General features: G+C 39.0%; 1 protein-coding gene across 1 annotated transcript in view; it reads left to right on the top strand.

Moving 5' to 3' along the window:
* Positions 1 to 22,586, top strand: part of CUBN (cubilin) — a gene marked incomplete at both ends in the record, with an annotated part of 282,744 nt that overhangs the window by 50,062 nt on the left and 210,096 nt on the right. The window contains 5 exons of the mRNA XM_080716933.1: positions 5,549 to 5,693; positions 5,929 to 6,107; positions 11,789 to 11,954; positions 12,255 to 12,471; positions 17,019 to 17,149. Coding sequence (XP_080573059.1) covers positions 5,549 to 5,693; positions 5,929 to 6,107; positions 11,789 to 11,954; positions 12,255 to 12,471; positions 17,019 to 17,149 — 838 coding nt within the window. The remainder of the gene's footprint in view (positions 1 to 5,548; positions 5,694 to 5,928; positions 6,108 to 11,788; positions 11,955 to 12,254; positions 12,472 to 17,018; positions 17,150 to 22,586) is intronic.

Below are 22,586 nucleotides of genomic sequence, written 5' to 3' on the forward strand. Positions count from 1 at the left end.
AAACAAAAACTGCTTGTGGCTTACAAGTAGTGTTGGTTTAGTAGCTTTTTTTTGCTCATGATAACATTGATTTTGGAGCAGTTTGGCTTAAGAGCTCTGCTGTGCTGTTATTCTGTCTTTGCTATCATGGGACCCAGGCTCTTGTTCCCAAGAGAGTGAAAAGTAAAAGATGTTTGGATCTTGCGATGAAGCCACAGCCTCAGCGTGGAAATGAGTACATCATTTCTACTCTCATCAAGTTAGGCGAGGCAGCGCCGGCGAGCACGTCCGCTCGCTGCGAGTCAGTGGGAGGGAGAAGTGTGGGATCCCCAAGGAGAGAAAAGGCGCATGGCAAAGAGAATAGAGTCCACCCCTTTATAGGAAAGCTGTGAGCAACAGCACAGTATAGCCCACTCTCGTTCAAAACACAAAGGAAAGAGCGTTTTTGCTTTTTATTTAGGGGAGTGTAAATTTCCAAATCCTAGAATATTGAATACAAAAATATTTAGGGTCATTTTACAGTGTCCGATAAATTTTATTTCAGTGTCTTTCAAAAAGTATGGTGGTTAAAGTATTGCTGTGTCTGAAATCTAGGGAGACTACAGGCTTTCAGAATTCACAAGGCTTTGTTTTCACAGAGGGGGAAGGAGGGAGGAGGGAAGGAGAGGGAGCAGGAGAGAGAGAGAGAAGAGGAGAGGAGAGGAGGAGAGAGAGAGAGAGAGAGAGAGAGAGAGAGAGAGAGAGAGAGAGAGAGAGAGAGAGAGAGAGGAGAGAGGAGAGAGGAGAGAGGAGAGAGGAGAGAGGAGAGAGGAGAGAGGAGAGAGGAGAGAGGAGAGAGGAGAGAGGAGAGAGGAGAGAGGAGAGAGGAGAGAAGAGAGAGAGGAGAGAGGGAGATATCACACCAAAATCAATTGCACTTTCTAGCTTTGGACCCTTGAGCCCTATAAGCTCCTCTTACGTTTGGACCGCAGCTGCCCCTCTCCTTGCTAGAGTCCTTGAGTTTCATTAATCAAGACCCAGGGGAATGGCCCACTTTAGCTTGCTCTGATGCTATCTGGCTGATTTTCTTCCTTCTTGTCATCTTCTAATGGGCAAAATAGAAAAGAGAGACTGTGATCATAGATGAAGCAGACAGAACCCTGGAGGAGCAGCGAGCAGGGCGACATCTTACTCTGTGCTCCATGCTGCTCACTGGTTTCCAAGAACTGTATGTGTCTGCATTTCTTTAAAAAAAAAAAAAAAAGAACTATCACATTTGCCTTCAAATTAACAAACCAACAAAAATTTGTCAAAGACCTATTTGTGGGTTTTATTGTTTATTGACAGGGCTACAAAACTTTTCTCTTCTCTCTGAGATTTTCATTTGGTGAGAGATAAATTTAGTGTAACTTTGCTTTGATATGTGAAATCTGTGCGGCAGATGTTGTAAGAGCTTACAGAAAAGAACTGGTGTGAGGCTGAGTCAGTGGAGAGGCGTGTGCTTTTGTGTCTGCGTAAGACCCTATCGTGTGGCCGAGCCATAGCTCACTTAATCACCCCCTATTATTAGAACTTGAGAGTAGCTCAGTTCTTATCATTATAGAGAACACTGTGAAGCAGATCCACAGGCATCTTTGCCTACATCTTGAATAGTATCCTTATGACAGTGTTAGAAATCAAGCGCTCATGATACACGTTGTCAAGTCCTCTTCCAGAACTTTATACTTCTGCCAGTTAGAGATGAGAGTAACTAGGTCAAGATGTCCCCAGCAGCCTTGAACATACTTAATCGTCTCTTTACCCCCCGTTCCCCCTGGCCTAGATCATATCTACTTGGCCTTCGAGACTCAGTGTGAAGGTTACTTCTGCTGACCAGTGCTCCAACCCCGACCCCCCTGAGTTCAAAGTCTTTGGTTAAGCCCACGGTTATCTACTCGAAGAACTTCTGTCACTTTTTTACTATTTCCTGAGGTGAAAGTCATGATGATGGAATCTCATTACATGGAGCACACTAAAAATATAAAATTTTAAGTATAGCATTAAAGAGTAAGAAAAGTGAAGCAACAGAAGAGGAATCACATTTATTTGAGTATGTGAGCAGACTGCTTACATGCTCAAATAAATGTGACTTGTACTTGAAGACAAAAGGAAGCAGTCAGCTGTTGTTAGCCTAAATTGCCACGAATGCCACAAAGCAAATGCAGGCTGACATTTCTGTGTGGATCACTGGTGACTAATTTTTATGAAATGGTGACCAACCCTTGGCAATATCCTGGAGAGGGGAAAAAGAACTTCTTCCATTTGTACTCATTGTCCAGGAAAATTTAGTGTATATATAAATTATGCAATCATACTTGGTGTTTAATATGTAAAACAGTCGAGCTAAATTTTATGCTTACTAATATTAGAATTACCTTTTTCGTGGGTCTGGGAGTGGAACCTATGGGCATTTGGCCTCCGAGCTACAACCCCTACCCTATTTTTTATTCTTTATTTTGAAACAGGGTCTCAGTAAGTTACGGACGGCCTCACTAAGTAGCAGAGGCTGTCTGCGAACTGCGATCCTCCTGTCTCAGCCTCCCGAATGCTGGGATTACAAGTGTGTGCCACCACGCCTGGCTGACTCAGAACTCTTGTTTGATGTGATTTCCACATTCTGGCTAATGTCTCGGATCCTTAGCCACTAAACGCCAATAGTGTCTCACCATCATTGTAAAAATAATTGACAAATACATAACAAAACAAAACAAAAATGCCATGTCCTTGCCAATTTCCCAAATGCCTGATTTGGGTATCTTTTGAGAAGAGGGGTTAAACAGTAGTGCAGCCGCTGGACCTGCCAGGCTGACTGCTGTCGTTATTTAAGAAAGATTCTTGCCTGTCCTGAGTTCCTTGTGGGCAAAGACTATGTTCCACAGTGCTATTGCCAGCACTGGTCTCATACTTACTGAGGCCTGGGTAATGTTCACTAAGTGAATGAAATAACAATCGGGTGGACAGATCCTCAGAATCCCTTTATAGACCAATAGCAGGAACTTGCTCAAGGCTATTAAGAGAGAAGGCTTGGAAGGGACAGAGGTAGGATTTGAACCCAGGTCCATAGATGGTGTTTGTAGTCACTCTGCTAATATTGGAGACTGACTTAGAACAAGTAGTCTCTACTGCCTGAAGGAAACTTTCACCCATCCCTTCCTTCCTTCCTTAGCTCCTTCCCTCCTTCCTTGCTTCCTTTGTACTGGGGACTAAACCGGGGGAGTTCTACTCCTAAGCTATGCTCCAGCCCTATTTTACTTTTTCATTTCAAAACAGTGTCTTGCTAAGTTGCCGAGGGGTTCACTAAGTTGCTGTGGCTGGCTGTGAACCTACCATCCTCCTGCCTCAGCCTCCCAAGTACTGGGATTACAGATGTGCCCTAACACACCATCTGGAAATTTTCTTTCTTATCTAATGTTCTAAGAGTTTTGTTTTTAATAAATTAGGAATTTCTTTTGGCTTCAGTGGAGCTTTTATATGGTGTATCTTATTAGATCTATTGGTGAAGTTATTATACTTACAAACAGTCCTTGAATTACTTTTATTCTCATACTTGATTTTGTATATAAGGCTAACAATGGACTATTAATTAATTTTCTGAAGCTCTGTATCTATGGTAATCAGCCCATAATTTTAATTTTGATTCTTTAATTTGAGATTTGGTGTTATGAGAAAATTTAGTTGGTATTGTTCCATGTTTGAAAGTATCTTTAAATTTATATTATATACAAGAATTAATCTATTCCTTAACAGTTTAAAAGAACTTAACAAATGGAACATCTTTGAGAGTTTTTCCTTTTTTTGAGAGGGTAGAATAATTATTTGATAATGTTTTCAACTTTATCCATGGCTTTTGTCTCTTGAGATTTTATTTTCTTCTTGACATGATATTATTAACTTGTGTTTTTAGAAATATTTAAATAATTTTAAATATTAAAACACATTGATATAGAATTGTACATAGAATTGTACTATTTATTTATTTATTTCAGTACTAGGGATTGAATTCAGGGGCATTCTCTCTCCGTGCTATACTTCCAGCCCTGTTTTTTATTCTTTATTTTGAAACAGAGTCTCACAAAGTTTCAGAGAGCCTTTCTAAGTAGCTGAGGCTTCCCACAAACCTGTGATCGTCCTGTCTCGACCTTTGAAGTACTGGAAAAACAAGTATACAGCACCATGCCTGGCTTTTAAATAGGAATATATATATATATATATATATATATATATATATATATATAGTGTGTGTGTGTGTGTGTGTGTGTGTGTGTGTGTGTGGTACTAGGGTTCCTGGAAGCCCTTCTACCTCTGGGCCACACTCCCAGACCTATTTTTATACTTTTTAATTTGGAAACAGGGTCTCTTAAGCCAGCACGGCTGGCTTTGAACCTGAGCGATCCTCCTGTCTCCGCCTCCCAAGCGCGGGGATTACAAGCGTGCGCCACCACGCCCTGCAAATAGGATTATATTTTTAAAAAATTCTTTCTGCTTATGGTGGCACAGGCCTGTAACACCAGTATTTGGGAGGCTGAGACAGAAGAATTGACGTTTTTATTTCAAAACTCAGCCTCAGCAACTTAGTGAGATCCTGTCTTAAAATAAAAAAATGAGAGTTTCTTACCATCAAGGCACTCCACTACATTCCTCTGATGTAGTGCTTTATAATTCTCTGTCCCTTCCTTCCACATTAGTAATAATAAAAATTGCTTAAATGTAAAAAAAATTAAATAAATAATGTGGAATGCCTTGGGTTCAATCCTCAGTAACACACACGCACGCACGCACGCATGCACACACACACACACACACACACACACACACACGTCTTTAGAATCTCTGTGTGTGTGGCATCTTTGTCATTTTTAATTTTTTATATTTGTGCTTATTTTCTGTTCTTTATTAGACTTGTTAGCGATTTGTCTTTTAAGCCCCCACTCCCCAACCTTCCTCAAAAAGTAGTTCTTCAGTGCATTTATACATTTTATTTATAATGGTTTGCTTTCATTATTAATTTATTCTTCCTCATTTTAATTTTTTCTAATTTCTTAAAGTTATTGCTTAGAGGCTCACTCTCATGTGTGCTCTCTCCCCCTCCCTCCCTTCTACTTTTCTAACTATCTGTTTTTCTTTTAGTAATAGAAATAGATTATTTTATGAGTCCTTTGATTACAGGTTTGGATGAGACTTTTTTTTGTTTTGCACACAATAGTATACTTTAATTCTCCATGTCAGGTATACAGGAATGGTTATAATTTTATTTTGATATGAAGTACTCTTGTTTTTTTTCTTTTGTTTGTAAAGTAGTCCAAAATTGCAGGTTTATTTCCTCTGTGACATTGTGGAAGTTATTGAAATATCTTTAAAATTCTTATGCTTCTGGATTTTATTGGCTTAAGACTCTATCCATACTTAATGTTATTGCAACTGTGATAAAAATGACCTACTCACTGCTTTCAAATAAATATTACGTAAAATAGATCACTGTCCATTTAGAATCCATCAATATCTCATCTCTAAATAATGCCACAATAAGAATCGACTCCATTTTTCTGTGTAGGTTTGGGATGAGAGTATCTTGCTTGGAAAAGTCTGTGTCAGTGAATCCGTGTCTCCCATTCGGTCCATAACTAATAGGATCTGGATCCGGCTTAAAATAGATGCATCTGTCCAGAAGACTAGCTTCAGAGCTGTTTATCAAGTTGGTAAGGAATCTTCTGCTTAATTCCTAGTTAGTTTTTGAGGTAATTTTGTTGTTTATGTTCTCAAGTGGTAAAAAAAAAAAATATATATATATATATATATATATATATATATATATATATGGTCATAAAAGTGTCACATTCTGCTACCTCCTTAGGAAGAATTAGATTTTGTAATAAAATTGAGGCAAGAATTATTTATTTCTGGACAAACATTACTATCATTTTCTATTTCCAGCTTGTGGGGGTGAATTAACTGGAGAAGGGGTCATTCGCTCACCCTTTTATCCCAATTCGTATCCTGGAGAAAGGACCTGTAGGTGGACCATATCCCAACCCCAAGGCCAGGTGGTTATTCTCAACTTCACTGGTTTTGAAATTGGAAGTTCTGCCCACTGTGACACAGATTATATTGAGGTAAGAGTAAAATACCTTTGAATGTTTGAATTTGATTGTACATTATTGGAAATACTGTCATACTCCACTCCAATGAGTTAGTGTAATGAAACTCACTTTAGAGACCAATATCCCTTATGAACATAGATACAAAAGACCTTAACACAGGGCTAGCTAGCCAAGTCCAGCTTATGAATAGATTATATACCATGACCAAGTGGGATTTGTCCCAGGAATTGTGGATTGGTAATAACATACCAATAAAACAACGCCAAAAACCAAGCTGGGAGCAGCAGAGCTCACCTGTAAATCAGTATGTAGAGGCCGAATACGGAGGATTGCAGTTCTGAGGTCATTATGCAGTAATTTAGTGAGAAGTTGTTTTAAAAAAAGTAGAGGGGGTGCTGAGGATGTATCTCAGAGGTACAATGAGTTCAATCCACAGTACAATACAAAACAAGACAAAAATAAAAAAACTCACCTACTCACCTTGATAGATTATAGAAAATGCATTTGACAAAATCTAACACCTTTTCATGATAAATGTATTCAACAAACTAGGGAAAAAGAAGGCTTTCTTAATGTGATAAGGACATCTATGGAAAGCACACATACAGCTCCAATGATCAGCAAAACATGGGAACATGTGTTCTCACTACTATGTCCAACATTATACTGAAAATTCTTGCTATAGAAACTAAGCAAAGAAGAAAAATGTAACATATCCTGAATATAAAGGAGGGAGTAAAACTATCTCTAATCTTAAATGGCATCCACTTGTATGTAAAACATCATAAAGAATCCACACACATTTTAAAAAGACTGTTAGAAGCTGAACATGTGTGAGATTACACACCTGTAATCTCAGTGACTCAGGAAACTGAGAAAGAAGAAAGAAGAATAGCAAGTTTGAGGTCAGCCTAGACAACCTATCAAGACCCTGTCTCAAAAATAAAAAATAAAAGGCTGGGGAGGTAGGGTGCACCTTTATTTAATTACCAGTAACAGAAAACCAACCAACCAACCAACCAAAATCTATTAGGACTAGTAAAATCAGCAAGTTGAAGGTTATAAATATAAATATTAAAATCTTTTCCCTTTCTATATATGAGCAATGAATGATTTGAAAATGAAATCAAGGAAACAGTTCCATTTATTAAAAACATTAAGATAATAAACATAGCTGGGCCTGGTGGCCCATGCCAATAAGCCCAGTAATTTGGAGACTGAGACAGGAGGATCACAAGTTTACAGCCAGCCTTAGCAACTTAGTGAGGCTCTTCATAATTTACACTACGCTTCGCCGGGCGTGGTGGCGCACGCTTGTAATCCCCGCGCTTGGGAGGCAGAGACAGGAGGATCGCGCAGGTTCGAAGCCAGCCGCGCGCGCTGGCTTAGGAGACCCTGTTTCCAAATATAAAATGTAAAAAGAGGTCTGGGAGTGTATCCCGGAGGTAGAAGGGCTTCCAGGAACCCCAGTACCACCAAAAAAAATAATAATAATAATTTACACTACGCTTCAAAAATACAACAAAATAGAACTGAAGTAGAGCTCAGTAGTAGAATGCTCCTAAATTCAATCTCCAGTATCAAAGAACAAAAACAAATACTAAACATTAAATAATATACCTTTAAAAAGAAGTACAAGACTTGTACTGTGAAAACTATAAACTTCAAAAGAGGTCTGGGAGTGTAGCCCGGAGGTAGAAGGGCTTCCAGGAACCCCAGTACCACCAAAAAAAAAAAAATAATAATAATAATTTACACTACGCTTCAAAAATACAACAAAATAGAACTGAAGTAGAGCTCAGTAGTAGAATGCTCCTAAATTCAATCTCCAGTATCAAAGAACAAAAACAAATACTAAACATTAAATAATATACCTTTAAAAAGAAGTATAAGACTTGTACTGTGAAAACTATAAACTTCAATAAAACAAATGTAGAAAGCCCAAGTAAATGGAAAAATATCTTATGTTCATGGATTAAAAGACTTAGTAATTTTAAGATGGCATACTATACAACCCAAATTGACCTAAAGACTAAACTCTTCTATTTGTCATCTATGAAAATCTCAAATGTCTCTCTTGTAGATATTCACCAGCTGATTGTAGAATTCATATTAAAATGCAAGGGAATCAAAGTAACCAGCCCATTCTTGAAAAAGAGCAAAGATTTTTGCCAGGTGTGGTGGCACACGCCTGTAATTCCAAAATTTGGGAGGCTGAGTTGGGAGGATCTCAGGTTCGAAGCCAGCCTTGGCAATTTAGTGAGACTCTCAGCAACCTAGCAAGACCTTTTTGCCAAATAAGAAATAAAACTGGTCTGGGGTGGTCTAGCTTCTAGGTAGAATGCCTCTGGGTTCAATCCCAGGTACTACCAAAAAAAAAAAAAAAGCAAAGTTGAATGACTCAATGACTCATACTTGCTCTTATCAAAGCTTAGAACAGTAGGACTGAGCTATAGCGATCAATACAGTGTGTTAACAGAGTACATCTATAAATATAGATTAAGGAAACAGAATTGATTATCCAGAAATAAACCCATACTTTTAAGGCCAATTGAGGCCAAGAAATTTTTTTCACAAATAGTGCTGAATATCTATATGCGAAATTATGAAGTTGGACCCTTTCCTTATACTATACACAAAAATCAACCTAAATTGACTATAGACCTAAATATGGGGTATAAAACCATGAAAACCTGGCATCATTTGTGATCTTGGATTAGGCAAAGCCTAATAATAATAAGTGATGTCAAGTATTTGAAGAAAATGAAACCCTTATCCATTGCTGGTGGAGGGTAAAATGATGTAACCACTTTGGAAAACTGTTGGTAGACCCAGCGATTTTACTCTTAGCTTTATATTCATAGGTAATAAAAATAAATATTCACAAAAATTTGAATGTGTATATACCTACAGCAATTATTTATTTTAGCATATGAAAATGGAAAATATAATAATTACTCATTGTTTATTTATTTTTATGAGTGATAGTGGGGATTGAACCCAGAAGAGTTCTATCTCTGAACTATACCCCCAGCCCTATTTTTTATTGTGAAACAGTCTCAGTAAGTTTCAGAGGGCCTCATTCAATCGCTGAGGCTGACCTCAAGCCTACAATCCTACTGTCTTAATCTCCCAAGTACTGGGATTACAAGTGTGTGTCACCACATCCAACACCTATCCATGTTTACAACAGCATAATATACAACACAAATTATGGAACCAGCCTATATGTCCACCAACAGGTGAATGCATTGCACAATTATGAGATATGCACATAATGGATTCCTACTCAGCAATAAAGAATATAACAAAACTATATTATTTGTAGTAAAATTGATGGTTCTGAAGGATATTATGTTAAGTGAGATCAGCCAGTCATAGAAAGTGAAGGGTCATATATTTTTCTCTCGTATGCAGAAGCTAGGGAGTAATCAGAATCCAAGAGGGACTTCAGATAATGGTGAAACCCCAGTGGAGTGATGCAGGTGGTCCAGGGGAGGGTAGTGGGGGAGGGAGAATTAACAGAGGCACTCCCAGTGAGGTTGCCTACATGCGTGAGAACACCAATATCAATCTCACTGTCACATATGGGAAGGAGCAGGAGTGGGGAGGGAGTTAGGGGTAATCCCACCTAGTGCTATTAGGCACATGTATGTCATCATCACTGTGAACCACATTATGTTGTGAGGCTACAATACACCAAGAAAGGGCTATATACAAGTAAATAAACTTAAGAGTTAACATTTGATCCAGAAATTCCACTCTTAGCTTTATACCCATAGGCAATAAAAATAAATATCCACATAAATATTTATTTGTGGATATGCCTATAATCATTATTTATTTTAGCACAGGAAAATAGAAAATACAATAATTATTAATAATCGTGTGTGTGTGTGTGTGTGTGTGTGTGTGTGTGTGTGTGGTACTGAGAATTGAATGTAGGGGCATTCTGCCCCTGAGCTACACCTCCAGCCCTATTTTATTTTTTTTAATCTATTTCAATTGGTGCATTGTAATCATACATCTTGTTGCAGGCGGGGTGATAGAGGCATACATGCACACAGCACCCATTGAGCCTCCCCCAGTTCCCACCGCATTCCTTCCCCTCCCTCCCATGCTCAGCACAGTGAATGACTTTGATAAGTTGTGTATGTATACCATGTCCATTGAGGTGCTTTCCTCTTCCCCCTCCCATGTCCCTTAGCTAGGTCTCCTTCTTCATTCATCTAAGGTTTCTCCTCCTTTGTCTGAAGTCCCTCCTATGTCCCGTTTTCTCCCTAGCTTCTGCATATGAGGGAGAACATCCTACCTTTCACATTTTGTGACTGACTGACCTCACTTACTATAGTGTTCTCCAGTTCCATCCATTTCCCTGCAAACGACATAATTTTGTTCTTCTTTATGGATAAGTAAAATCCTATTGTGTACATATCCCATAGTTTCATAATCCATTCATCTGTTGATGGACATCTGGGCTGGTTCCATAGTTTGACAATTGTGAATTGTGAAGCTAGCTATAAACATAGATACACATGCATTAGTCTATTTTAATTTTTATTCTGAAACAGAGTCTACGTTGATGAAGGCCTTACTAAGTTGTTGAGACTGAATAAGAACCTGCAATCCTCTTTTCTTAGCCTCCCAAGTACTGGTATTACATGCCTGGGATTACAAGTGTGCACCATCACACCCAGCTTTTACTCATGTTTATAGTAGCACAAATCACAATAGGCAAATTATGGAGCCATCCTAGGTGTTGGTCAACAAATTACACACCTGTAATCTCAGTACTTGGAAACCTGAGACAGGAGAATTGCAGGTTTGAGGAGAGCCTCAGTAAGTAGTGAGACTCATCAGCCTAGTGAGACCTTGTTTAAAATTAAAATAAAATAGGGCCGGGGGTATAGTTGGGAGGTAGAATGCCTCTGGGTTCTATCCCCAATGCCATAAAGTAAAATAAATAAATAAACCTTATGTGATGGAAGAGCTAAATATGCTTCTTCAGGCCTCTTCTGTAAAGGGCACCAGTCCTACTCATGAGGGCTGAGCCCTCAAGACTTGGTCTCCACCCAAAGGCCCCGCCTCCCAGGGTCATCACTATGAAGGTGGAGATTTGGCTTGTGTGTGTGTGGGGGGGGGTGCGGGAGACTGAACCCAAGGGCATCCTAGTTCTGAGATCCATCCCCAGAACTAAGAAAGAGAGAGCGAGAGCGAGAGCGAGAGCGAGAGCGAGAGAGAGAGAGAGAGAGAGAGAGAGAGAACCTGGATGAATGGATACATAAAATATGATATATCCATATTACTCAGGATTACGTGGCATTAAAAAGAAATGAATTATACATGCTATATAACGCAGGTGAGTTTTGAAAACCTTAGTCTATGTGAGAGAACCTAGTCACAAAAGAACATCTTGACTGGGATTCCGTTTGTGAGGAATGTTGGGCAGAGAAAATTTTGAGGGACAAACAGTTGATTAGTGGCTGGCTGGGGCTCTGGTTTCAGGGGACAAGAGAGTGCACGCTAATAGCGTGGGATTTCTCCTGGGATACTCAAATGTTCTAAAATTGATTATGTTCTCAAATCGATTTTTACTTATATTAATGAATCCACTTCTGAAATAATTACCTTTGAAGCAGTTTTACAAAATTGATACCTAAGGAACTCAGCCCGGGCATCTCTGTTTCCTTTAGGTTGGTGGCAGTCCCGTTTCAGGCGCTCCTGGGAATGAGAAGTATTGTAGCAACAACACACCTTCACTTGTCAGCTCTGTGTACAACGTGCTCTATGTCACGTTTGTGAAAAGCTCTTCTGCTGAAAACCATGGTTTCAAGGCCACATTCAGTACTGAGGATTTGGGTAAGAGACTCTTTAATTCTCAAGCTTATGTTAGAATAATTGAACAATGGAAATAAATCATATAAAATATCTATACCATGTAACTGTACAGAAGGAAAAGGGTGTTTTCAATGCACACATATCAGTATTTATTTTGGTATCTATTGGTAAGAGAAACAAAAGTAAAGTTCTCTTAAGTGGAGTGCAAGAAGCAGCATTTTTCTTTTGAGCTCCTAAGAGGTTATAATCAGTATATTTTGTTTTGAAATCCAGATAGCTTGTTGGTACTTGTGATAATAATTATTCTTTTTATTTCAACAGCATGTGGAGAAAGTCTGACACAGTCATCAGGAGTAATTAAAAGTCCTGGCCATCCATATAGCTACCCCAGTGGAATCAATTGTACCTGGCATGTATTAGTCCAGCCTGGGCAACTGATTCGTTTGGTGTTTGACAATTTTTACCTAGAATTTCACTACAATTGCACGAATGACTACCTGGAAGTTTATGACACCGGCTCTATGACATCTTTGGGGAGGTGAGGTTATTTTTTATGATCAACTTAGCAGTTTATTGTTTTCTAGGTTTTTTTTTTGTTGTTCAAAGAGAAACAAAACCAGTAATACACTTACCACCATTTCCCATCTATTTTTATTTCCTTTTTAAATTAAAAACATATTTTAATTTTGCCTACCAAAATACTTTGAAGTCTATATACATTGTGGAATCTTCACATCTAGCTAATGTACAAATATATTATCTCATATGGTTATTATTTCAGTGATAACAGTACAAAACATACACTCTCTTATATTTTTTTCAGAGACACAATGTATCATCCACTAGTCATCTTGCTGTACAAGGTGATCTTACACAATTAAAAAAATTTTTTTTGTGGTACTGGGGATTGAATCCAGAGACATCCTACCTTCAAGCTATACTCCCAGCCTGATTTTCTTACTTAAAAACATGGTTTCGCGAGGTTGATGAGAGTCTCACTATTGCTGAGGCTGTCCTCCAAACTGGGATTCTCCTGTCTCAGCCTCCCAAATACTGGGACTACAAGTGTGTGCCACCACTCCCAGCTGATCCTATACCATTCTCAACCTTTGAAATTTATCCTATCCAGCTGAAGCTATGTATCCTTGGACCAGCATCTCCCCATCCTTACGTCTCAAACCCCAACTACTCTGCCTCTGATAAACACCCTTACTATACTTACGATAATTTCTACTTCTGTAAGATCACCTGTTTTTGAGTCCAAAGATGAGGGCACTCATGTGGTATTTTTTCCCATGCCTAGGCTAATTCACTTAATTTAGTTTCTTCCAAGTTAATCCATGTGTTGCAAAAGGCAAGGCTTCATTCTTTTTGATGGCTGGATAGTATTCCACTGTACATATGTATCCACCACATTTCCTTTATCCATTAATCTGTCCATGGACACTTAGGTTGGTTCTGCATCTTGGCTGTTGGGTATGTTTCTACAATAAACATGAGAGGGCAGATATTTCTTTAACAAATTGCTTTTATTTCCGTCTGATATATACTCAGTAGTGGGATCATAGGATCATATAATTTTATTTTTAATTTTTAAGATCTCCTATATTATTTTCTCTAATAGCTGTATGAATTTATATCCCCACCAAAAGCATATAAAGGCTCCCTTTTCTCCACATCCTTGCTAACACTTGTCTGTTTGATAATAGCCATTCTGACAGGTACGAGGTGCTATCTCATTGTAGTTTTAATTTGATCAGATTACTTGTGTCTTTTACTATTGCATTGTTTAAATTCTTTATATATTTTGAGATTATATATATATATATATATATAGTATTAGGTTATAATAAACTACTTATGAGATATATAGTTTACAGTCATTTTTCCAATTCCATTGTCGTCTCTTCACCCAGTTGATTTTTTCCTCTGCTGTGAAGAAGGCTTATAGTTTGATTTAACATATTTGTCTATTTTTGCCATTGTTGCCTGTGCTTTTTTTTTTTTTTTTTTTTTTTTGGTGGTACTGGGTTCCTGGAAACCCTTATACCTCCGGGCTATACTCCCAGACCTATTTTATATTTTTATTTGGAAACAGGGTCTCTTAAGCCAGAGCTGCTGGCTTCAAACCAGCACCATCCTCCTGTCTCTGCCTCCCAAGCGTGGGGATTACAAGCGTGAGCCACCACACCTGGCCAATTTATTTTATTTTATTTTATTTTATTTATTTATTTTTTGTGGTACTGGGGTTCTTGGAAACCCTTCTACCTCTGGGCTACACTGCCAAGACCTGTTTTTATACTTTTTTATTTGGAAACAGGGTCTTTTTTTGTTTATGTTTGTTTTTTTGGTGATACTGGGGTTCCTGGAAGCCCTTCTACCTCCGGGCTACACTCCCAGACCTATTTTTACATTTTTTTTTATTTGGAAAAAGGGTCTCCTTAGCCAGCGCACGCAGCTGGCTTCGAACCTGCGCGATCCTCCTGTCTCCGCCTCCCAAGTGCGGGGATTACAAGCGTGAGCCGCCACGCCTGGCCAATTTATTTTATTTATTTATTTATTTATTTATTTATTTATTTTTGTGGTACTGGGGTTCTTGGAAACCCTTCTACCTCTGGGCTACACTGCCAAGACCTGTTTTTATACTTTTTTATTTGGAAACAGGGTCTCTTAAGCCAGCAGGGCTGGCTTTGAACCTGCGCGATCCTCCTGTCTCCGCCTCCCAGGCGCGGGGATTACCAGCGTGCGCCCGGCTCTGCCTGTGCTTTTGAGGTCTTATCTAGGAACGGTCTGCCAAGGGCACTATCATGAAGCATTTTTCTGTTTTCTTCTAGTAGTTTCACAGTTACGTGTAGTAGTCTTACACGTGAGACTTAAGCCATTTTTAGTTTTTTCAATCTGTGGGAGATAAGGGTCTCATTTTGTTCTACATCCTCACTGTTCCCGGCATCATACAGCACAGGACTGCACATTCTATAGCTCTACACACTCACTTAATATAGCTCTACACACTAATTTAATCATCTGTAAAGTCTCTATATTTTCATTTATTTTTCTCTTATTATGAATTATACTTTCTCATTTCTTTTTATGCCTGGTAATATTTGATAGAATGTTAGGCATTTTTAATATTACACTGTTGACACTAGGCACTATTATATTCTCATATAGTTCTTGAGATTTGTCTAGAAAGTGGTTAAGTTACTCGAAACTAGCTTAATCTTTTCCAGTTTTGCTTTTGAACTCAGATCTCTTCTGTCCCTGAGGGGTTGCTCTTCTTTGTTATTTGACATCTAGTGTTGAGAGCTACTGTTTTATATATTTTACCCTGGTTTTCAATTGTTTAAAAGTTGGTGCTAAGTTAAATCGAGTTAGATTTTCATCTTTGTTGGAAAGGAAATTCACCAGATTGTGGTTTTATTTCTTCTTTTGCATTTTCTTTGTTTTTTATTAACTTTTACAACTTTTCTCCATAATTTTCTTAAGATAGCTTTTTCTTTTGGTCTTATCCCCGCTATCTTTTACTTCTATAATCTTTCATTTTCTGACCTTTCTTATTTTTCTATTTTGGTGGGTAGGGTTTGAGTGAGAACTTATAACCACAGCAAAATATATATTTTGTGTCAAATGTAAAAACTAAAATGATCCTGTCCAAATTTAGTGGTCATGGACATTTGAATGCATGGATTTAATTAGTCCACCTACCTTTATTTGATGTTAAATACTTTAAACACAAAATGGTATTATATAACAATTTTTTTCTTTCTGCTTACCAACAAACTCATCCATTTATCGTGTTCAATGTTTCCTCTTACTTTTGTTTCGTATTTTGTTTCTCTGACATTCTGTTCGGCTAATTTTACCAATTGTAGGTTTTGACTTGAGAGTTGTATATTTTTTTAGTCCTTCCTTCTTACAGGAATTTCTCTAAAATCTCCTGAAATGCTGTTTACAATTACTTTTGATATTAGAAGTGTTTTTCTGGGTAAAACTGCTATTTGGGAAAGCATGACATGACTTATTTAGTCCAATGTTGACCTCTCTACGGGCCAGCTGTTTAAAGACAATAGAGTCCACCTGTATGGTGATTGTTCTTCCAAACACTGCTCCAAGTGATTTATAGACAGTACCTTAACTCGTCATTTCTCAAGAACAACTCTGTGAAGTAGGAACCATCATCATCTCCACTTGAGAGACGGAGAAACTGGAGCATAGAGATTGAATGATCTGCCCAAAGTCAGAATGTTTCAGAGTGATAAAGCTGCCTCTCGATTTTACAGGATAGTGTTTTTCTTTGCTGTTCATAGTTATTACATTTCTATGAACAAGTTCAAGTCGGGTGTGATAGTGCACACATGTAATCCCAGTATGTGAGAGGCTGAGAGAGGAGGATTATAGGTTTGAGGCCAACCTCAGCAACTTAGCAAGGGCCTCTGCAACTTGGTGAGGTCCTGCTTAAAAACAGAAAAGAAAAGAAGAGCCGGGCATGGGCATGGTGGCGCAGGTTTGTAATCCCAGCATTCGGGAGGGTGAGACTGGAGGATCGCAGTTCGCAGACAGCCTCAGCTACTTAGTGAGGCCCTCCACAACTTACTGAGACCTTGTTTCAAAATAAAGAATAAAATATAGGGCAGGGATGTAGCTCGGAGGTCGAATGCCCCTGGGTTCTATCCCTGACCTGCAAAAAAGAGTAAATAAAATAAATAAATAAAATAAAATAGGGCTGGGGGTATATCTCAGAGATAGAATACCCCTGGGTTCAATCCCAATTACCACATAACAAAAAACTTCATTAATACGCTGTATTGCAACCTAGTGGAATCTGTGCTTTCTAATCCCATTGGCACTCACACACATTGCTAAGTCACACAGCCAGGAACACACAAAACCATTTCAGGGAAGTTATCATCATCAGAATGATGGTCAATGAGTTTGAAAATATTTTTCAGCCTGAATTATATTTGTTTTTAAAGGTTAGGAATTAGACAACAAAGTCTATTATCATATTTAATTTTTTGGTGCATCATTTCAAATATACTAAAAGTTGTAAAGCCTCTGTACCCATTCTTTTTTGCTTTGGAACAGGTACTGTGGAAAGTCCATCCCACCTTCTCTTACCAGCAGTACCAATTCGATAACGTTGACATTTGTGGCTGACTCTGACCTGGCCCATGAAGGCTTTATGATAACATACGAAGCAATCGACGCATCAAAAGGTAAGAAGTCCGCTCGGTCTCCCTTCCTCCATTACGAAGCAGGTCTGTAGCTGAGGCTCATGGGCAGTGCTCGATCCCCAAACCTGTGGCATATAATGAAAGCTAGACTCAAGCAGACTGACTTAAAAAACTTCCTTATGGCCAGGCATGGTGGTGCACGCTTGTAATCCCAGTACTTGGGAGGCAGAAGCAGGAGGATGGAGGTTTGCGGACAGCCTTAGCTGCTTAGTGAGGCCCTCCGCAACTTAATGAGACCCTGTTTCAAATTTAAAAAATTAAAATAGGGCTGGGGGTATACCTCAGAGGTAGAATGCCCCTGAGTTCCATCCCCAGAACCACACACAAAAAAAGAAAAACAAAACTTTCTTATGAAAAATAAAAGTAATCTGGGTGTGGCGTGGCACACCTCATCCTAGTGCTTGGGAGGCTGAGACAGGAAGATCTCAGGTTTGTTGCCAGCTTCAGCCACTTAGTGAGGTCCTGTTTAAAAAAATAGGTCTGGGGTATAGGTCAGAGGCAGAATGCCCCTGAATTTAATCTCCAGTACCACTAAATAAATAAATAAATAAATAAATGAAAATAAAATTAGCTAGACATGGTGGCTTACACCTGTAATCCCAGTAATTGGGAGGCTGAGACAGGAGGATCATATGCTTGAAGCCAATTGCAGCAATATACTGTGACCCCGTTTTAAAATAAAAAAATAGGGCTGGGGGTGTATCTCAAAGGTAGAATGCCTCTGGTTTCATTACCTCTCCAAAAGAAGAATAGGATTAGATAGAAATATTGTACCAATTACTTAATACTAATGTGGTATTGTATCAATATTGTTTTTTTTTCTTATCAATATTAAATTTTCAAAAATAAAATATTGTGATTTTGTAATGAAACTCCCCCTGCCCTCAGGAAAAGTACACTGAAGTTTTTTCAGGTAGAGACACACAATCTACAGATTGTTCTGAAATGGTTCAGATAATAAGCGAGTAGCAGAGTCAGGGAGAAAGAGTGAGAGAGGGAAGGAGGGAGAGAGGGAGAGAGGAAGGGAGAGAGAGGGAAAAGAGAGGAGGAGAGGGGGTGAGAGAGAAAGGGAGGGAGAGATAAGCACAAAATGTAATCCTAGTACTTGGGAGGCTGAGACAGGAGGACCTCAGGTTCAAGGCCAGTCTCAGCATCTTAGCAAGATCCTGTTTTAAAACAAAAATAAATAAATAAAATGGGCAGAAGTGTAGCTTGGAGGTATAATGCCCCTGGGTTTGAACTCCAGTACCATCAAAATAATAATAATAATAATAATAATAATAATAATAATAATAATAATAATATAATAGTGGCTCTCTAACAGGCAAAAGCATCATTCTGTGCAGATCCACAGTCGGCACGTGGTGCCCGTGTTTGTCGAGTATCACACAACCTCTGGGTTGCCCCAGAAGCAGAGTGGGATCCTCCGAGCCCTCTCAGAAGGGCCAGAGCTTTCCCCGTGACTGTGACCGCACGTGCTCCTGCTGATGCAGTCTCACTAAGTTCCTGAGGCTGGCCTCAAACCTGTGATCCTATGTCTCAGCCTCCCAAGTGCTGGGATGACAGCTGCCATTCATCTTTTAAAGCCTCTATTACCCATAAAACAACGATGACAGCAGCCTCTTAGAGTCTCTACCCAATTTCTTCCTCCCTTCCTTTCTTCTTTCTTCCTCCCTTTCTCCCTCCCTCCCTTCCTTCCTTGCAAAATTACTGTTCTCTGCAGTAGTTCAAGCTTTGTGTTTTAAAAGGATAACTTTAGACTCCTCCGGAATCAGGAGTGCAAGGGAAGCGTGTGCTCCTCTCTCCAGCGGAGCCCTCTTTAGGGTATAGTTTGCTGCCAGCCCAAACACATGGGATTCACGATAGCTTATCTCATGTGATTGACATATTCCCTGGACTCTTTTCTAGTGGGTAATATCCAAAGCCCCCCAATTTGGTTTCTTAAGAAATGCTAGTCTGCAGACAATTTTCCGTACTCTTGCAGTTTTATGTATCTCATATGTTTGGCTCTTAAACCATGCTGAATATTAGATTTGGAGTACGTCTCTTGAATTCTCTGGGCTACAGTTTTCTCATCTGTGTAATTAAAGGATTAGATTTGATGATCTTTAAAATGTCTTCTGCTTCTAATCGTCTATGAACATAATTTTAATTTTCTGCATGAATAAGCTAGCCGTGTATTAGATAACGTATAATTCAGGCATGGCTTTCTGAAAATATCATCGAAATCTTTGCAGCGGTACACAAAATAAAACAGAGCTCTGTGATGACTGCAACAGTTTTTGCCAATGCCACACTACTTTGTAAGACAGTGTTTATTGCAGAAACCATCAAGAGCAATTGGAACAATCCAGCAAGGAGAATGTTAAATTTTAAATTTTAAAAAGATGTTTTTCGGAATATAAGATACAGGTAAAAAAATGAATGAAAAAAAAAAAAAAGAAACTGGATAGGGAAGGAAACAGAAAGAAAGAGAGCAGGGGCCAGGCGTGTACCTTAGCTTACAGTGTTCACTTGGCGTCCACGCGGCCCCAGGAGCATCTCGCCCTCCAAAGAGAGTGCAGAAGAAAAAGCATACGATAAAAAAGAAGATAGCAACTCCAAAGACTCTCTGCACAGCCTGCCTGTGGCTGACCATTACTTTAGCCTCTGTTTGGTCCAGACAGGGCTGAAATCACAGACTGGCCCAGCCTTCTCTTGCTGGGTGAGCTGGAGTGTCTGACCAGTACAGGCAACTCTAAATAGCAATCAGATGACGAGCCAGGAAGCCCAAGGCACCCTCAATGCAGGGTTCTGGAGCTGCCACAGTTTCCCACAGGTCGGGCGTTAGCTCCCATGAGTAGTCCAAGGTGGCCCTGCAGTATCTCTCGGGAAAGGCAGGACTCAGGGCACTGACAGGGAGGCCAGGCTGGGGGCGCCAGGCAACAGGCCAGCCCTCCCAGCAGCCCGGCTCACAGTGAGCTGCTGAGCTGAAAGCACAGAGGTGCTAGGACTCTCCTCTCGGTTATCCTACTCGTCTATGTCCTGCAGAAGAACAGCACCAGGGAAAGCGCAATTGTTGGCCCCTAACACATTTTATTGCTCTAGCAGAAGTTATTTCCAGAGCAATCGTGATTGTTTTTGGGTTGCTGGTTTCTAGTTCCTCAGCACAACCCGCATGAGTTTTGATCATTACTTTAGCCTCTATTTGGTCCAGACAAGGGACCAAATCTCTCCTGTCTTCATCTGTTAAAAGTGATTTTTTTTTTTTTTTTTTTTTTTTTTTTTTTGGTGGTGGTACTGGGGTTCCTGGAAGGCCTTCTATCTCTGGGCTACACTCCCAGACCTATTTTTTTTAATATATATTTTTATTTGAAAACAGGGTCTCTTAAGCCAGCGTGGCTAGCTTCGAACCTGCGTGATCCTCCTGTCTCCGCCTCCCAAGTGTGGGGATTACAAGTGTGCGCCACCATGCCCGGCTGAAAGTGAATTTTTAAAACATTGAATCTAGTTACTCTACCATCTGCAGTTCATGGCCGTGTGGCTCTGATAACAGCCCGTGACTGTGCATTTGAGAGGAAGATCTTGTCTTTTCATTACCTTGGGCTCCACGCCCTCCTCCTGCCCCACTTCCGCCTTTGTTCAGATGTACTTAGGGAAGTAGAAATGAAAGAAGAAACAAGTGAAGTCTTGGTGGGTTGAAATTCATAAGAAGAACTTAGTGATTATGAGATTAGATTCTCAATGTTCACTAATTTAAAGTACAAAAAATTAGAATCTTGAGAGAATATGATTAGTTAACTTTACCAATTTAAATTATAATTTTGCATTCTATTAACAGTGACTGCATATACGTTAATACATAATCCTACTAAGAGTAGACTTAAGAGTATAAATAAGAAGAGCAAAACATAACTTATTTTCAACTTCAATATTAGGTGAAAATCTATATGACAGTTAGTCTATTGCTGCACAGATTGTAATTCATAACTCATTCACGACTTCATTTGTTAAAAGTATGGAACAGAATGCAAAATAGATTGTAAAGTATTAGAGTGTATCATAGAAAGTTAAATATCATTTAATGAAATCCATTTGAAATATGTCTGTGTCCATGATTGACATAAATGTAGTGATGTAAATGTATTATTATGGTGTGCCAAAAGAGCTCGAAACATAAATCTAGTCCAATGATGTGTGCGTGCGTGCGTGCGTGCGTGCGTGCGTGTGTGTGTGTGTGTGTGTGTGTTGCTAGGTATTGAACCCAGGGCCTAGAACATGCTAGGCAAGCACTCTACCACCAAGCTACATTCCCAGTCCTAGTCCAATTAATCCATCCTTTCTTCCTCCCTTCTTCCCTCCCTCCCTCCCTCCCTCTCTTCCTTTCTTTCTTACTAGAGGTTGAATCCAGAGACATTCTACCTCTGAGCTACACCCCTAGCCCTATTTTATTTTTTATTTTTTGAAACTTGCTAAGTTGCTGAGGCTGGCCTCAAACCTGAGATTCTTCTGTCTTCAGGTGCACCACTGCGCTGAATTCAATTAATTTTTAAATGAGGTAAAGAGCAATGTAGAATGTTGAATTTTTCTTCCCAGGGATTATCGGGGTCTCATTCAGAAATCCTGATAGCAATAGGCTCCACACGAAGACAGTAAGGGACTAGAAATAGCACAGCGAAACATTTTGTTCGTCATTTTTACTAAGGAATTCAAGCAAATCAAATGGAAATTTGCCCTTATAGTTCACCAACAACTTTGAAAAATCAAGCCTTAGTATACAAACAGCTATTGCATTATGAAATCTAATAGTGGACAGCATTGTAACCGCTCATGGGAGAAAGTGCTGTTTATGATACAGTAAGAGGGAGACTGGAGGCTTTGTTCATATTATCAGCTTGATACTAATTTGGAAAACTTCAGGCAAGTCTCCCTTATTCTTTCTACCTTGAGTCTTGAAATTTTCTGCTCTGAGATACTCAGATATTTTCCCTCTGGAAAGGGCATTTTAGTAAGTTTATTAATCTCTAAAAGATTGACTTTCTTATTAGTTAGTGTTTTCTTACATTTTTGTACGTATAGATGTCCCAGTACTTTCCAGATTAGTTCATTTATCTTATTTAATTTGTTAAATTTCTTGATATTTAGAATGAAAATGATAAAATGTTTCGTTGTGAAATTTCTAGTCCCTTACTTATCTTCATGCTTAAATTTACATACCCTGTGCAGAGAAACCAGAAATTGCTAAAAAGGAAAAAAAAACCAAAAAAAAAAAACCAAAAAAAACATTGGACTTAGAAAGGGAGGAATTGGCTCAAATTTTATCTTGGCCACTTAAATAAAGTAAGTGATTTTCAGAACTTCATCTCCAAGAGTTTCAGATCCTTTGTCTAAACCTCTCTAAAAAGTGGAGGTGATAAAGTCTGATTGCTTTGCAAAGTCA

The sequence above is a fragment of the Muscardinus avellanarius genome, assembly GCF_963383645.1.
Source record: "Muscardinus avellanarius genome assembly, chromosome: 20".
Lineage (NCBI taxonomy): Eukaryota > Metazoa > Chordata > Mammalia > Rodentia > Gliridae > Muscardinus > Muscardinus avellanarius.